This window comes from Ornithorhynchus anatinus, chromosome 18 (genome assembly GCF_004115215.2).
Source record: "Ornithorhynchus anatinus isolate Pmale09 chromosome 18, mOrnAna1.pri.v4, whole genome shotgun sequence".
In the NCBI taxonomy this organism is placed as follows: domain Eukaryota; kingdom Metazoa; phylum Chordata; class Mammalia; order Monotremata; family Ornithorhynchidae; genus Ornithorhynchus; species Ornithorhynchus anatinus.
Window position 1 is genome coordinate 40,869,950 of NC_041745.1, and position 18,617 is coordinate 40,888,566.

At 46.1% G+C, this 18,617-nt stretch overlaps 1 protein-coding gene and 1 long non-coding RNA gene across 2 annotated transcripts in view; one reads left to right on the forward strand and one right to left on the reverse strand.

Annotated features, from left to right (window-relative positions):
- Window positions 1–15,518, reverse strand: part of LEPR (leptin receptor) — a 68,270-nt gene extending 52,752 nt beyond the window's left edge. Inside the window, exons 1-2 of the mRNA XM_039914687.1 lie at window positions 15,445–15,518; window positions 3,876–3,934 (exon numbers count right to left, since the gene is read on the reverse strand). Of these exons, the coding sequence (XP_039770621.1) occupies window positions 3,876–3,915 (40 nt within the window). The 5' untranslated portion in view covers window positions 3,916–3,934; window positions 15,445–15,518. The remainder of the gene's footprint in view (window positions 1–3,875; window positions 3,935–15,444) is intronic.
- LOC120638986 lies at window positions 6,962–8,074 on the forward strand. The gene is made up of 2 exons (XR_005661065.1): window positions 6,962–7,025; window positions 7,898–8,074. It is a non-coding gene; the product is annotated as an uncharacterized LOC120638986 (long non-coding RNA).
- Window positions 15,519–18,617: the final 3,099 nt, after the last annotated feature.

An 18,617-nucleotide genomic window follows, 5' to 3' on the forward strand; every position in this document is an offset into this window, starting at 1 on the left:
TGTGATCTTGGTTAAGTCACTTTAATTCTCTGGGCCTCAGTCACCTCATCTGGAAAATGGGATTAATACTGTGAGCCCCATATGGGAAAGGAACTGTGTCCAAATGGATTTGCCTGTATTCACCCTGGTGCTTAGTACCATGCCTGGCTCAGAGCAAACAATAAGTATCACAATTGCTGCTATTATTATTATTATTATTATTCATATTATTATTATGGGCAGGGAATGTGTTTACCAACTCCACTGTACTGTACTCCAATCAATGGCATATATTGAGTGGTTATTGTGTGCAGAGCACTGTACTAAGCGCTTCAGATAGTGCAACAGCATTAGCAGGCACATTTCCCTCTCCCAAATGCTTAGTAGAGTGCTCTGCACACAGTAAGTGCCTGATTAATGCCACCGATTGATAATCCAATTATCTGGTTTCTAGCCCAGTGCTTAGCCCAGTGCTTGGCATTTAGTAATTACTTTTAAATGTAATAATCATTATATGCTACTTCGGCATACCACAACTGACGCCCTGTAGCATTTCACAGTAATATAAAAATAATAGGAAACCTAGCAGAAATCGCTTCCCCATGGTGACACACTGCATCTGAACTGAGTCATATGCAAGGGGCTCTTTCATCGAGGCTTTAAGCATGTCATTGGACACAAACCATGTGTCTACATAATATCTAGCACAGTGCTCAGTGCTGCCCATGAGGGATTATCTATTATGTCCGCTCTGGAGGCTGCCTGGGTCCTCTTTCTTCCCAGCAGTTCGGTTTCACTTCTCGAAGCAGGGCAACTAACGTTTACGGCCCCATTCCCAGAGCCTGGGCGGAACTAACTAACCAAGTAATCTAAGTCACTCTATCTCTAGAATGCAAGCACCCTGTGGGCAGGGACCAGGTTTATCGACTCCGTTGCCCTGTATTCTCCCCAATGCTTAGTACAGTGCCCTGCACAAAGTGCTCAGTAAGTACCACTGACCGGCCGATTTGTCGATCCTCCTCTGCACTGAGTCGCTAATAGATTGGGAGAGTCTGATTTGAGAGTTGAATGTGAAAACAAACTCAAGGAAATGAGAGCAGCAGTGCAGCCCACGAGTCTAAAATCAGCTCTGTTACTTTCCTGCTGTGAGACCTTGGGCAAGTCAGTTGACTGTTCTGTGCCTCGCTTTCTTCATCTGTGAAATGGGGATTCGATAACTGTTCTCCCTAGACAGTGAGCTCCATGTGGGATAAGGACTGCGTCCAACCTCATTAGCTTGTATCAACCCCAGAATGTAGTACAGTGCTTGGTACAAAGTAAGAATTTAATAAATACCATAGTTATTATTGTTATTATTAGTAGTAATAGTAGTCATTCAATTGTATTTAATGAGCACTTATAGTGGGCCAAGCACTGTACTAAGGGCTTGGAGAGTACAACAATAAACAGACACATTCCCTGCCCGCTACAAGCTTACAGTCTAGAGTAGATTGTTATCCTAAAATAATTTCAGGCTATAATCCCTGACCTCCTTTTTTTAAAAAAAGTCCCTCACCCCACTGGAGCCCCAAGGTCAACCACGTCTTGCTAAGAAAAACAAGCATCTTTCTTGTTGTAATGTGGAAAACTGCTGCCCAGTGTTAAATGCGAGAGTGAAGACACCACATTTTATGATGCAGAAACAGTGGGTAGTTAATGGACCCACTAAGAGCTTGCTCCAAATACATGATGCTATTTTTTTCAGAGAGTGTACTTGTCTCAAAAATATAATTAAATCAAGCGAGGAGCATGATTTTCTAGAACTCTTTGTAACAAGAGGGCTGAATAATCCACAAACTGGACATGAAGCCCCTAAATAATCAGGATATTTCAAAAATGGTGGCAAACTAGGAACCTGATTTCTGGCCCAACATTACTCTGAGAAATACTCTACAGACAGATGCATAGGAGCTTTATCCTTTGACCTTTTGCCCATAACACCACCAAATGGGTAAAATTTTAAAGGCGGCACTGAAAGGCAAATTTGGGGGTGAAAAAAAATCTCGATTTCACTCAATCAATCAATGGTAATTATTGAGCACTTACTGTGTGCAGAGACTATACTAAGCACTTGGGAGAGTACAGTGCAGTGGATTTGAAAGACTTGTTCTATCCAGACAAGCTTATGTTCTAGAGGAGGAGGCAGCCATTGATATAAATGAATAATTCATAATACATAACTTAGAGATTTCATAATAAATGAGGCTCAGTCACAACCCAGATGACAAATTCAGAATTTTTAAACCAGACTGGCAAATAACAGGAGGAGGCTGAAGAAGTAGATTCTCACCCTTTCAGGCCTGATCTTTTTGGGGTGATTGTGTAAAAATAATTAATAATAACCATTATGGTACTTGTTAAGGACTTACTATGTGCCAAGCACTGTTTTGAACGCTGAGAAAGATACAAGCTAATCACGTTGAACACAGTCCCTGTCCCACATAGGGTTCACCCTCTTAAACCCCATTTGCCAGATGAGGCAACTGAGGTGCAGATAAGTGAAGTGACTTACACTAGGTCACAGAGCAGATGAGTGGCAGAGCCGGAATTAGAACCCATGACCTTCTGACTCCCAGGCCTGGGCTCTGTCCACTAAGCTTCACTGCTTCCCAGCCATGCTGCTTTCCTCATTCTTGGCACGCAAAGCCAAAAAGATGTAATGATCATTTTTTTTTTTACTCTAGTTGGAGGATTCAGTTGGTTGAACAGAAAATGAGCCTGCAATCTGATGATGATTATATTGAAATGACAAGAACGTAGCAGTATGTCTGTGTAGGCAACAGAGAGATTGATCATCTGGATGAACGTGCCTCTTAGTCAGCTAGTTGTATTTATTGAGAGCTTACTGTGTGCAGAGTGTGGTACTAAGTGCTTGGGAGAGTGCTATATAACAGAGTAACGGATGCATTCCCTGTCCACAACGAGCTTGTAGTCTAGAGGGGTGCCAAGCAGGGTGGCTGGTTATTGGAGACTTTTTCGTGGACAACAGGGGGTTGAGGACAACGCTGGTGCACCATGTTCGAGGGAGAGACCTGAGCTGGAAAGGGGCTCAGGGAGAGGAGCGATGAAGGGGTGAGTGGGCTGGATTGGAAATGGCCATTTTGCCAGCCCAGCTCACCGCCACCTTTAGGGAGAAGAAGAACAATCACAGTGGTATTTATGCAGCGCTAACTATGTTCCAATCCTGACTCTGCCCCCGTCTACTGCGTGATCTTGGACAAGTCACTTCACTTCTCTGGGCCTCAGTTCCCTCATCTGGAAGATGGGGATTGAGATTATGAGCCCCACGTGGGACGGGGACTGTGTTCAACCTGATTAACCTGTACCCACCCCAGTGCTTAGTAAAGTGACTGGCACATAGTTAGCACTTAACACATACCATGGTTATTATTATAATTATTATTATTATTATGTCCCAAACACTGTACCGAGAGCCAGGGGAGAGCCAAGAGAATCAGATCAGACAGTCTCAGCCTAAGTAGGAGGGAGAACACAAAGCTAATTGCCATTTTGCAGGCATCTGAGGGTCAGAGAAGTTGAGAAGCAGTATGGCCTAGTGGATAGAGTTCAGGCCTTGGACTCAGAAGGATCTGGGTTCTAATCCTAACTCTGACGTTTTGCTGTGTGATGTTGGGCAAGTCACTTCACTTCTCTGGGCCTCGGTTACCTCATCTGTAAAAGGGGGATTAAGAGTGTGAACCCCATGTGGGACAGGGACCGTGTCCAACCTGATTAGGTTGTATCCACCCCAGATCTTAGAACGGTACTTGGCACATAGTAGGTGCTTAACAAGTACATAATACAGGAGGACCAGACCTCTCCCAACCTGTCCCTCACCACGCTGGCCGACGACTTACCCCACTGCAGTAAGACAGCAAGGAGCCTAGGCCGAAACATCGCGTTCCGAACGGCGGATCTGAAACACAAAAGATTTCATGAAGAAAATTAAACTGAGAAATGATGAAATGGGAGATTCTGTTGAGGCAATCGTCTAAGTGTATTTGTGCCCTTGGGTTTCCCATGAGAACCTCTCATAAAACACTCAGCATTAGCCAGAAAGAGCTCTGCATAAGTCCCCCATATTCCAGCACAACTTCAAGAAAAAAACAGAAATAATCCCCAAGTCATCTTGCTCCTTTTTCCTAGGTAAGTGGGGGAAGTAAAGAGCCAAGTGGTCATTCAAAACGGAACCACCAGTGTAGCATCGTTCCAACGGGACCTCATTTTTCAGTTCATCTACATTTTTTCGAAGAACTCCAGGTCCCTTTCCGTCTAGGTCTTTATCCCAGTCCTTTAGATCTCCCTGTTTCAGGAAAGTGAAGGTGACTGCCCTATATTCATGTCCAAATGGCAGACCTTATTTCAGCCGCATCGCTGTACATGGTCACTGTTCACTGCACAGGAGGGCTAAGGTTTTAACGGTGGAGAGTTAGCTGCAGAATTCAATTAAGACCCAGTGACTGAGCACCTACAAATTGACAGATTTCCAGGGGCAAAGCGCCATCTCATCTGTTGCTGGATTGTTCTTTCCAAGTGCTTAGTACAGTGCTTTGCACACAGTAAGCACTCAATAAATAAGATTGAAGGAATGAATGATTGACCCCTACTCCAAACGGTCTTGAAATGCATTCCCAACAAGATGACCTGTGAAAATTTGCTGTGAATGCCGACGTCAGTGGAACTGTTCCCCTGAGGGGCTGGAGTTCTTGGGGAACAGAACTCATCCTCTCGATTTGTACATTCCAAGTGCTTAGTACAGTGCTCTGCACATAGTAAGCGCTCAATAAATACTATTGAATGAATGAGTATTGTTGTTCGTGGTTAGGGAATCAGCATGGTGCAGCGGATAGAGCACGGGCCTGGGAGTCAGAAGATCACGGGTTCTAATTCCGGCTCCACCACTTGTCTGCTGTGTGGCCTTAGTCAAGTCATGTCACTTCTCTGGACTTCAGTTACCTCATGTGTAAAATAGGGATTCAAACTGTGAACCTTTCCATGTGGGAAAAGGACTGCGTCCACCCCACTTTGCCTGTATAAACCCCAGCTCTTAGTAAGGTGCCTGGCCCGTATTAAGCATTGAACATAGACCACAATCATTATTGGGGTTGATTTTTACAATGTTTTGCTGATAACTGGGCTGCTGGGTGCCTATATGAGCCTAATGGAAAATAATAATAATAATGACAGTATTTGTTAAGCACTTACTATGTGTCAAACACCGTTCTAACCGCTGGGGTAGATCCAAGATAACCAGGTGGGACACAGTAATGAACGTATGTTTATCAGATAGGGTGTGCATTGTCTCTGAAGAATACTGTTTAGGAAGTGAAGTAAAAGTCTCCATTTTTTTTCCCTCGAGTTTGTCACCAACATGGCTAACACGCACTCCAAACTCCGGGATTTTGTTCAGGAGCAATTCGGACTACGTCCCCACTTTGAATTGAGGAATAAAAGTGGTGGTGGAAGGAGGAGGAGGAAGAATGTGTTTTATATTATTCTAGTGTACTCCCCCAAGCACTTAGTACAGTGCACTACACACAGCGAGCGCTCAATAAATACGAATGACTGACTAGTAGTAGTAATAGTCTTGGTGCGATGTACTGTAATAAGTGCTTCAAAGTAGAAAACCAAAAAGCCCCTTGTTCCCTGCTTACAAGGAGTATGCACTCTACAGAGGCTGGACGAACTGTAGAAAATGATCACGTCTTTGATCTTTCCACATCCAGTAAGGAGTCAATAAATGCTATACAGTGACCTCCTCCAAGAGGACTTTTCCCATTAATGTCTCATCTTCCCCAGATTTTAGTCCCCTCAAAGATCACTTTAGAACTCCGGCATCTCTTAAGCACTGCGGGGCCCACAAAAGTCAGTAGCGGTTCAATTCACATCTCACAAACCCTTCTACCTAAGGACTGACTCAGGCAAATATTATGCAACTATCTACTAAGAAGCAACATGGCCTAGTGGAAATAATAATGATGGTATTTGTTAAGTGCTTACTATGTACTGAGCACTGTTCTAAGAGCTGGGGGAGATACAAGGTTATCAGGTGGTCCCAGGAGGGGCTCGCAGTCTGAATCCCCATTTTACAGATGAGGTCACCGAGGCACGGAGAAGTTAAATGACCTGCCCAAAGTCACACAGCAGACAAGTGGCGGAGCCGGGTTTAGAATCCACGACTTCTGACTTCCAAGCTCGTGCACTTTCCACTGAGCCATGCTGCTTCTCTAAAGAGCACAGGCCTGGAAGTCAGAGGACCTAGTTTCCAATCCCAGCTCTGACATTTGTCGACTGCCTGACCTTGGGTGAGTCACTTCACTTCTCTATGCCTCAGTTTCCCCAACTTAAAATGGAGATTCAATTCCTGTTCTCCCTCCTTAGACTGCAAGGCCCTTGCAGGCCAGGGACTGGGCCCGACCTAACTAACCCATACCTATACCAGAGCTTAGAACAGCGTTTGAAACATAGTAAGTTTATGAAACATAGTAACATAACAAGTACCTTAAAAAAAAAACACAAAAAAACCTATCCCCTCTTTTTTCTGGAAATTTTTTTAGTGTCTGTTTCCCAAACTAGATTACAAACTCCACAAGGGCAGAGATAGTGTCTATTTATTAATCGTACTCTTCCAAGCACTTAGTACAGTTCTCCACACCCAGCCGACTGATTGATTGACTTGAACTACCTTGGCCCAAAGAAAGGAAGCATAGTGAACTTTTATTATAATTAAATCAACAAACCTTTAATTAGATGGGTAGCTCTTTGAGCTACTTCTGGTGTGCTCTCCCAAGCTCCTTGTACAAGGCTCTGCAGATGGTCGAGCAGTCGATAAATATTACGGCAATAGTTTTAGATTGCAGATTGGTTGTGAACTACACGTGTTCAATGCCTCGATTACACGATCGTGACATAAACAATGCCATGATCGACAGGTTATCCAGCCCAGGATTCTGTCTCTCCGACGGAGGCAATGGAGGAGCTGGCTGATGATAACCCTCTTTCATAAGGTGGGGTAGTGGATAGAGCACAGGCCTAGGAGTCAGAAGGTTATGGGTTCTAATCCTAGATCTGCCACTTGTCTGCTGTGTGACCTTGGGCAAGTCCTTTCACTTCTCTGGGCCTCAGTGACCTCATCTGGAAAATGGGGATTGAGACTGGCAGCCCCACGTGGGACAGGGACTGTGGCCAACTCAATTTGCTTGTATTCACCCCAGCACTTAGTACAGTGTCTGGCACAATGTAAGCACTTAACAGATACCATAGTTATTTAATAATTTATTATTATTAATGGTTAGTGACACCTTAACTCTAACTCTTAGCCTTAACTTACCTTCCCACTCTCCCCCTCTAAACCACAAACTCCTTATGCCTACCCACTCTTCTATATTATACTCTCCCAAGTGCTTAATACAGTGTCTGCACCCAGTAAGTACTCAGTGAATGCCCTTGATTAACTTTTTTCTCTGAATATTCAGTTTGGACCTCTCATCCAAGAATTTATCCAAACCCCACTTCAACCCACCGGAAGAAAGTTTAAAGCCCAATTTTCTGACCCTGAATTTTTCAATCTAGTAATGGAGATTGATAGATGGTGTATCTAATCATCCACAAACTAATGACAACCATTTTAACAAAGATCAATTACTGACACTGGGAGAGGAATGGAATCAAAGCTGAAGGACAAAAGTGATTTGGAAAATTATTTCCTTGGTGTAAAGACTGGGCTATAATAGATTCATGGCAGTTAATTGAATTATTTTTAAAAAAACCAACAGCATGTAAGTATGAGCTACACCGCGTATATGACTCAGTTCTCCATTTGGATCTAATGAAGATTTTGTGGAAAAGATCGATCTTCTGATGGTTCATTTCTCTGCAGTGCAAAGAAGATCTGGAATTCTACCCGATGACTTTCAAATGATGAAAGGGCAGGCACACTGAGATCCACGCTCGTTAACTGGGAAATATTTTACTGGTCCTTTATGACTCTGATGGGGCCTGAATCGATTAAGGAGAAGACCTCTAAATAAATATTTTACGAGATGTTCTTCCCCTTGACGCTGTTTAGTGCCATTGTTCTCGTCTGTCCGTCTCCCCCGATTAGACCGTAAGCCCGTCAAACGGCAGGGACTGTCTCTATCTGTTGCCGACTTGTTCATCCCAAGCGCTTAGTACAGTGCTCTGCACATAGTAAGCGCTCAATAAATACTATTGAATGAATGAATGAATAAATAAATAATGATGATACTTCTTAAGAGCTTAGTGTATGCTAAGTACGGTTCTGAGCACAGGAGTAGATACAAGTTCATCAGGTTGGACACAGTCCCTGTCCCACATGGGGCTCGCAGTCTAAGCACGAGGGAGTAGAATTTAATCCCCATTTTATAGATGGGGTAACTGAGACACAGTGAAGAGACTTGCCAAAGTCCCTCAGAAAACACGTGGCAGAGTTGGGGTTAGGACCCAGGTCCTGCGACTCCTAGGGCTATGCTCTTTCCACTAGGCCATGGAAGCAGCGTGGCTCAGTGGAAAGAGCATGGGCTTTGGAGTCAGAGGTCATGAGTTCAAATCCCGGCTCGGCCATTTGTCGGCTGTGTGACTTTGGGCAAGTCACTTAACTTCTCGGTGCCTCAGTTACCTCATCTGTAAAATGGGGATTAAGACTGTGAGCCCCACGTGGGACAACCTGATTCCCTTGTGTCCACCCCAGTGCTTAGAACAGTGCTCGGCACATAGTAAGCGCTTAACAAATACCAAGATTAGGCCATGCTGTTAAATTAGCCATTAAATGAGGGAGAATTATCAAGATAACACATTTTCTCATTATTTTTTTTTAAGTCCCAGTCTTTTGGGAATTCCTGGAAAAACCTGAAACCGTCTTCCTTCCTGCTTAACGAGCTGTTTGGTCTCCATTATCATGGATACATCTAAGAGGTCTAAAATGGTCCAATGGAGGGAAAGTTAGGGATGGACGTGGAAAGTAGAGGGTGGGGGAGGATTTTAATGGTCCACCATGGGCAGGGAACTTATCTCCCAACTCTCTTATATTGTACTCTCCCAAGTGCTTAATACAGTGCTCTGCACACAGTGAGCACTGTTCTCCCTTTCTAGTCTGTTCTCCCCCTTTGGACTATAAGCTCATATTAGACTTGTAAGACAGTAATAGACTGTAGACAGTAACAGTCAGCTCGTAAGACAATAATAGTCTGTCAGTCTATTGTTCCATTGTCCTCTCCCAAGCGCTTAGTACAGCGTTCTGCACACAGTAAGCACTCAATAAATATGATTGACTGAATGAATAAATGAATGAAATGAATGATGAATGATGGTTCTACTGATTGATCGACTGATTAATCCCTAACCTTGAATCAGAGAAGCAGCATGGCCTAATGGCTAGATCCCGGGCCTGGGGGTCAGAAGGTCATGGGTTCTAATCCCAGCTCCGCCACTTGTCAGCTGTGTGACCTTGGGCAAGTCACTTCACTCCTCTGGGCCTCAGTTCCCTCATCTGTAAAATGGAGATTGAGACCGTGAGCCCCATGTGTCCAACCTGCTTAATTTGAATCTAGCCCCAGAGTTTAGAACAGTGATTTGTACATAGCGAATGCTTAACAAGTACCATAATTATTATTAATTATTATTCTAGCCCAAGCACCGGGGGGCGGGGGTGAAGAGGGATGAGGGAAGGACACTCCCGTGTAATCGGCACCCACTACTTCGATACTCCCAACGTTTGGAGGCAGAAGCCTAAGTTGGGTAAGCCATCCCTCTAACCATTGTTTATGACCTCAACTGTATATATTTTCATTACCCTATTTATTTTGTTAATGAATTGTACATCGCCTCGATTCTATTTAGTTGCCATTGTTTTTACGAGATGTTCTTCCCCTTGACTCTATTTATCGCCATTGTTCTTCTCTGTCCATCTCCCCCGATTAGACTGTAAGCCCATCAAACGGCAGGGACTGTCTCTATCTGTTGCCGACTTGTTCATCCCAAGCGCTTAGTACAGTGCTCTGCACATAGTAAGCGCTCAATAAATACTATTGAATAAATGAATGAATGAATGTCCTTCATGACTATGCTTTTTCCACTAGGTCACGTTGCTAAATCAGGCACTAAATTGACTTGACCTTGTGCAAGTTGCTTCATTTCTCTGTGCCTCAGTGACCTCATCTCTAAAATGGGTTTTAAGACTGTGAGCCCCGTTTGGGACGGGGACCATGTCCAACCTATTAGCTTGTACTTACCCCAGTGCTTAGTTCAATGCCTGGCACATAGTAAGGGCCTAACAGATACCTTAAAAAGAATTAGGGAGAAAGCATCAAGACAATCAGCACACTTTCACATTAACTTTTTAAAGTTACAACTTACATCTTCTCTGTACCTCAGGTACCCCATCTATAAAGTGGGGATTAAATCCTACTCTCTCCTACTAAGATTATAAACTGTAAGCACATTACGGGCAGTAAATACATCTGCTAATTTTGTTGTATTGTACTCCCGCAAGCGCTTAGTACGGTGCTTTGCACTTAGTAAGCTCTCGGCAAATATTCATTCATTCAATAGTATTTACTGAGTGCTTAAATGTGCAGACCACTGTACTAAGCACTTGAAATGTACAATTCGGCAACAGGTAGAGACAATTCCTGCCCAATAAAGGGCTCACAGTCTAAATGGGGGAGACAGCAAAGCAAAACAGAACAAAACAACATCATCAAGCATAAATAGAATCAGGGAGATATACACCTCATTAACCAAATAAACAGGGTAATAAATAATATATACAAATATGCACAGTGCTGAGGGGAGGGAAAGGGGGAAGAGCAGAGGGCAGTGGCGGGGGGAGGAGAGGGGAGGAGGAGCAGAGGGAAAGGGGTGGGGGGGAACAACCACTGATTGACTGTGCGCTCCGTGTGGAACAGGGACTGTGTCCAACCTGATTAAATTGTACCTACCCCTGTGCTTAGAACAGTGCTTGGCACACAGTAATGGCTTAAGAAATACCATTATTAAAAGCACTTTCAAAAATGGAGAGTTGCCATCAAGGTTCTTCTCGATGGTGAGTTCTCTGTGAGCAGGTAATGTGTCTATCAATTCTGATGTACTGCGATCTCCCAAGTTCTTAATACAGTGCTCTACACACAGTAAGCTCTCAATAAACACTACTGATTGGTTGATTGATTAACTGATAAGGATCAGGCATCCCAAAAGATTGGAAGGATGCCAATACCCTCCCCCCCGCCAACCAAAAAAAAAAAAGTGCTAGTCTTTGTTGTTTTCATTTATCTAATTTGCCGAAAACTGGCCATTCTGAGTCAGAAACGGTTTCTGGTGTCGGTAGAAATCCAATTGCTCAATTAGCCGATGCTTAAAGTTTCTTCATTTCTGTGGATGTGGTCACCTAAAATAACAGCTGCTAGGTAATGCAAAATGAGAATGTAATTCTGTGTTCACCCAAACCCTTCCTGCCTTCACGGCAAACAGAGGCACGGTAACAGCTGTTCTTAAACATGAGTTCCCATTTTTAAAGCATATTACCAAAGCAATAATATATCTACTATGAATATACCAATAGTGGAACAATGAGGCTCAGAACATTCTGTAATTCGCCGAAACCTTTGGAAATGTCCAGGTGTGTACCTCGATCAATCTGTTGGTCAATCCGTAGGATTAATTGAATGCCTGCTGTGTGCAGAGCACCAAACTAAATATTGTACCGTCCTCCAAAAACGAAGGGGTGACATTCTTGCAGAATCCCCTCTTAAGGAAAACTTGCTCTGGATCCAGACCTGAGCACGCACGCTCACAACTATCGTTTTTGATTCATTCATTCAATCACATTTATTGAGGCCTTACTGTGTGTAAAGCACTGTATTGAGCACTTAGGAGAGTCCAATATGATGGAGTTGATAGACACATTCCCTGCCCACAGTGAGCTTACAGCCTAGAAGGACTGACCAAGTCACTCAGCAAAAGCTTGCCTCAGGGTAATGAGAAACACTAAATAGGCATAGAAAATGTTCCTGGTGGTCATGTTTTTTAAAAAATGTATCTCCATCAGCAACACCTTTACCCTCATAATAATAATAATATTTAAGTGCTAACCTTATGTTCCAAGCACTGTTCTAAGCACTGGGGTAGATACATGTTAATCAGGTTGGACACAGTCCCTGTCCCACATGGAGGTCACAGTCATAATCCCTGTTTTACAGATGAGGTAAACTGAGGCAGGGAGCAGTGAAATGAATTGCTCAAGGCCGCTCAGCCATTCTGCTTCTCTAGTACAGTGCTCTAGGCTGTAAACTCCCTCTGGGCAGAAAAGTGTCTACCAACTCTGTTGAAGTGTATACTCCCAGGCACTGCTTTTTTTAAGTATTTGTTAAGCACTTGCTATGTGCCAGGCACTGTACTAACCCCTGGGTAGATACAAGCTATATAGGTTGGACACAGTCCACGTCCCGCATGGAGCTCACAGTCTAAATCCCCATTTTACAGATGAGGTAACTGAGTCCCAGAGAAGTAAAGTGGTTCGCCCAAGGTCACATAGACAGGTGGCAGCGCTGGGATTAGAACCCAGACCCTTCTGACTCCCAGGTCTGTGATCAATCCACTCTGCTGCTCTGTACTGCTCAATACAGTGCTCCGCATGCAGTGAGCACTCACTAAATACTATTGATTGACTGATTCTCTGCACTCATCCAATCAGTCCATCCTGTTTATTGAGCACCCACTGTGTGACAAGCATGGTACCAAAGAATTAAGACAGTTCAACAAAGGGGAAAAGCATGAACACTGCCCACAAGGTGATTGTGGTTTTTGGCACATATCTAATGCTGCATGCATGGGCACAACCATTTCCTCTAACACTGTCACGCTGTATGCAGACACTTGAGATCGGACAAATATTCTCTTACTCCCCCAACAGCTTTATAGCCAAAACGTGCTGTGACAGGAGAGAGCTTATTTTCCCCTTCCTATCTGAGGTGACAACGACAAAGATGAATCAGATGCACTTGGGTTTTCACCCTTTGTCTACCCCACCCTTAATCCCACAGTATTTATGTCCGTAACTGTCCTTTATTCGTTTACTCATTCATTCATTCATTAAATCCTATTTACTGAGCACTTACTGAGTGCAGAGCACTGTACTAAATGCTTGGAAAGTACAATTCAGCAATGAAGAGAGAGAATCCCTGCCCACACCGGGCTTATGTTAATGTCTGTCTCCCACTCAAGACTGTAAGCTCCTTAAGGGCAGGGAACATGTCTACCAATTCTGTTATATCATAATAATAATAATAATTGTGGTATTCGTTAGGCGCTTACTATGTGCCAGGCACTGAATAAAGCTCAGGGGTGGATACAACCAAATCGAGTTGGATACAGTCCCTGTCCCACGTGGGGCTCACTGTCTTAATCCCCAATTTACAGATGAGGGAATTGAGTCACAGAAAAATGAAGTGACTTGCCCAAGGCCACCCAGCAGAGAAGAGGCAGAGCTGGAATCAGAACCCGGGGCCTTCTGACTCCCAGGCCCGTGATCTATCCTCTACACCATACTCTTCCAAATGTTTAGTACAGCGTTCTGGGTAGAGTAAGTGTTCAGTATATGCCACTGACACATCGACTGCCTCTAATGGGAAGCTCTGACATGTAAAGAGGAAACGTTTTAATAAATTGAAAATATTACTGATCAGGTCTTCAGTGCAATATAGCCGGCACACTAAGATTTTGTCTTTCCTTATGCTCTTCCCAAAACACACGGGTGACACAGATACACACCCACCCATACATACATGCACACACACACCCCATCACACCACCACCACAACAGAAGCAGATCATTTTACACTGACTCTCTTCTTTCAAGTTATGCAACTACCCGATCTGGCCAAGATGAGATTCCTGTTAGGTCACTGCAATTTCAAACGCACCACAGACTTGCCCGGAGTCATCCCAAACTCCGACTAAACGATGCTACTCATGTTTCAAATCAGTTTGAAACTGCGGTGAGCTCCTTGCGGGACAGGGACTCTGATATTGACTATCTTGCATCTCCCTCACCACAGCGTTGGGCATAAGGTACACGAAATGCCCAGGGCCCGTTAGCCGAATAGTTTGTATTTTCAGGCGGCGGACAAGTCCGGGTGGTTGTTTCTTGAACGAGATGTAAAAAGAAAAAGGATCCTTTCAGTGGACCAGTTGAATACATCTTCCGTCCTTTTCCACGAGATTTTGTTTCGCCAGCTCCGAATCTGTGGTTTATATGTTTAGTTAACCTCTGTAATTTTCTGGGATTAATTCCCGGCGGGCTAAACGCATTACTCATTTGGCACGGGGGATTCAAACTGTTTCCTCAACATTCTTCACACACAGTAACTTTTCAGAAAGTGAGAAGCAAACACTTCACAATTAACTGAAAACATAAAGCCCCTTTCCCCCCACCACTCCAAATTAAACTGTCCGTTCAACCAAGTGGACCACGTCGAACCCCTTAATAACCGCCAGGATCCAAGGTGAATGGTTTGTCTGATAAACATCTCAGCACTTAAAACATTTAAAGGTTTGCTATTTCGATCCTCAGAGACGGGGTGGGGTTGGGCAGTGGGTCTCAGCGAGCAGCTCGGACGAAAGATGGATCGGTGTGATGCTGTGCTGCTCCCACGTTTCCTCCTTTTGATCCTTAAAACTCGGAGCATCGCTCAGACGCAAATACCCTTTCCTCCAGCTAGTTTTTCCCTGCGAACTTAGGGAGCTTTTGCTCCGGGGAACTGGAACCTCCAAGAAGCTGATGATAGAAAAGGAAGGAGGGGATGCTTCTCCAACACTCAGCATTTCCCAGAGCGTGGAATAAAAGGATGGACCCTGCCGGGGGTGGAGGGATAGGAGAGGGGGCAAGGGGTGAGAGTTACCCCCCAAGCAGCAGCAGCTGTAGCCCCTTGCTCAAGTCCCCCCACCAAATAGCTCACCGGTCCACCCTGGGATAAATGTGTTTCGTTACTGGAATTTGTTGGGGAGACCGGGATCCATCCAAGTGCTTCTCCAGCCCTCCCAGGCGCACACTGGGGGCCTGGGATGCCTGGGTTGCAAGAGGGGGAGGAGGGGGATGAGAAGGAGAGAGGGAGGGGAGAAGGGAGGATGACTTGGGGGGGGGGGATGGAGAGTGGGGGCGCCCCATTTTCTCCAGGCTGGATCCCGAGAGGCTCCGGCTGGGACGGAGGACGTTTGGGAAGTTGAAGGGACCAGGTTGGAAGATGGGTTTTGGGGGGGGGTCGACCCCCGCCGGCTCCAGGAGACCGGACCCCACCCCCAGCTTGGAGAGGAGGCAGATTTGGGGGTGGTCGGAGCCCCTTGTCCAGCTCTGAGCCCCTTGTCCCCCTGGTGCAACCACCTTCCCGACCCCCAAAACACCCACCCACTCACCCACTCCGCTCTCCGGCTCCGGCCAGGGTCCTTGGGGGGACAGGGAGAAGCCAGGGTGGACACGGGAGCCTCGCCGTCCGCCGGGCACATGCGGTGCACACGCAGGGCACACGCAGAGTGCACACCCAGAGCGCACACCTCCCCTTCCCCTCCCCCCCACCCCCACCCCACCCCAGGAGGAGCCGCCTCCTTCTGTCCGCCGTCTCCCGGGCAGCCGCCCGATTATTCCGGGAGGATGCGGGAAGGGAAGGGATGGGAAGAAGAGGACGGGAATTAAAAAACGGGGGGGAAAGGGGAAAAGGGAAAGGGGAGGGGGCAGGAAAGGAGGAAGAGGGAAAGGGGGGTGGGGGCGGGAGGGAAGTGGTGGGAAGATGGGAGAGGGAGGCGGGATGGGGTAAAGGGGGCACGGGCAGGAAGGGAGAAGGAGAGGGGAAGCGGGATGGGAAGGAGATGGAAGGAGGGAGGGAAGGAGAGGGGAAAGAGGGTGGGAAGAAGATGGGAAGGAGGGAGAGGGGAAGGAGAGGGGGAAGGAGAGGGGGAAGTGGGGTGGGAAGGAGGGTAGACAGAAGGGGGAAGGAGTGCAAACAGGAGAGAGGAAAGAGAGCAGGAAGGAGAGGGGAAGTGGGGTAGAAAAGAGGGGAAGGAGGGCAGGAAGGAGGTTGGGAAGGTCAGGGGAAATAGAGCAGGAAGGATATGGGAAGGAGGACAGAAAGGAGAGGGGAAGGAGGTAGACCGGAGGGGGAAGGAGTGCAAACAGGAGAGGGGAAGGAGAGAAGGAAGGAGAGGGGAAGCGGGGTAGGAAGGAGATGGGAAGGAGGGTAGGAAGAGGGAAAGAGGGCAGGATGGAGAGGGGGAGTGGGGTAGGAAGAAGAAGGAAAGGAGGGTACACAGCAGAGGGGAAGGAGGGCAGAAAGGAGAGGGGAAGGAGGGTGGGAAGGACAGGGAAAAGAGAGCAGGAAGGAGAGGAGGAGCGAAGGAAGGAGAGGGTGAGAAAAGTAGATAGGAAAGAGAAGGAGTGTAAACAGGAGAGGGAAAGGAGATGGGGAGGAGGGCAGGAAGGAGAGGGGAAGTAGGGTAGGAAGAAGAGGGGAAGGAGGCCGGGAAGGAAAGGGGAAGGAGGGTGGGAAGGACAGGGGAAAGAGAGCAGGAAGGAGAGGGGAAGGAGGGTGGGAAGGAACATAGGAAGAAGGAGGGGAGACAGGAGGGGGAAAGAGGGTGGGAAGGGGAGGGAAAGAAGGTCAGGAGGGAGAGGGGTTGAGGGGAGCGAGAAGAAGGGAGTTGAGGTCCCTGGGCCCAGCCAAAACCCGGGCAGAGCCACCCCATCACCCGCTGGAGTACCTTGGACTCCTGGGTCCCTCCCGCCCTAGCTACCCACAGGAGGCATGGCCCCACAGCTGGGGGGTTTCTAGAGACACAGAGAGTCTCGGGATTCAAGGGAAAAGTTGCACCTCAAAAGTTATCCTTGGAAAAAACACATGCACTTTTGGAAAAGTCTGGGTTTCCAGATTAGGCAGATTTCCTGGAGAAGGAACCGTGCTCTGCACCCAGTAAGTGCTCAGTGAGTCTCTTTCGGGGCTCCTCCTCTGCCTCCCTCACAGTCTTTCAAAGCTCAGGTCTGGTTCATTCAATTAATCACATTTACTGAGCACTTACTGTGTGCAGAGCACTGGACTGAAAGCTTGAGAGAGGACAATACAGCCATAAAAAGTGACCAGCCCTGCCCGCGACGAGCTCCAGAACGGCTGGGGAGGCTGCAGGACCCCTGACTTTTATTATTATATTTGGTAATGACTTGCTCTGAGTCAAGCACCGTACTACTACTATGAATAATAAAAATAACTGTAACATTTGTTAAGCACTTACTATGTGCCAGGCACTGTACTAAGCATATGAGCAATTCAGGTTGGACATAGTCCCCGTCCCACATGGGGCTCACAGTCTTAATCTCCGTTTTACAGCTCAGGTATTTGAGGCACAGAGAAGTTAAGCGACTTGCCCAAGGTCACGCAGGAGACAAGCGACAGAGACAAGATTAGAACCCAGGTCCTCCTGACTCCTAGCCTGTGCTCTCTCCACTAGGCCACGCTGCTTTTCTGAAACAAAGGAAGTCAAGCCAGCCAGGAGCTGGGGTGGATCCAAGATAATCAGGTAGGACACGGACCCTGTTTCTCATGGGGCTCACAGTCTAAAGGGTGAGGGGAAACTGTATTAATAATAATAATAACAATAATAATAAATGTGGTATGTGTTAAGTGCTTACTATGTGCCAGGCACTGTACAGAGCGCTGGGGAGGATACAAGCAAATCAGGACAGACATAGTCACTTCATTTCCCTGGGCCTCAGTTCCCTCATCTGTAAAATGGGTGTTTAGGCTGTGATCCCTTTGTGGGACAGGGACTGTGTCCAACCTGATTAACTTGTATCTACCCAAACGTTTAGAACAGTGTCTGGCACAAAGTAAGCGTTTAACAAATACCACTATTATCATTATTATTATTTATTAATAACTTTTCATAATAAGTGAGGGGATGACAAGGGGACAAGGATTTGGGGTTGGGTGAGGATCAAAAAGCAACAACATGACCTAGTGAATAGAGAAGTGGTGTGGCCCAGTTGATAGAGCACAGGCCTAGGAGTCAGTAGCACCTGGGCTCTAATTCCAGCTCCTTGTCTACTGGTGTGGCCTTGGGCAAGTCACTTCCTTTCTCTGGGCCTCAGTTACCTCATCTGGAAAATGGGGATTAAGACAGTTTGCATCTACCCCAGTGTTTAGTACAGTGATTGGTCCATAGTAACCGCCTAACAAATGCTATAAAAAACAGACTTCAAATAGCTAATGGGTCAGAAAGTCATCATTGTGGGTGTTTTCAGTCCAGACTGGAAAGTCTCAGGTTTTGTCGGAGACCTAAGGTGACCCCGATTGGCTGTCCAGTGCTCTCATGGAGTGAGTACTCAGTCAATCAGTGGAATTTATTGAGCACTTAGTGTGTGCAGAACACTATACTAAGCACTTAGGAGAGTACAATACAACAGAATTGGTAGACACATTTTCTGTCCACAAGACCATGATCCCCATGTGGGAGAGGGACTATGTCCAACCTGATTACCTAGTATCTACCCCAGCGCTTAGAAGAGTGCTTGGTACACAGTAAGCACTTAAAAAATACCACAG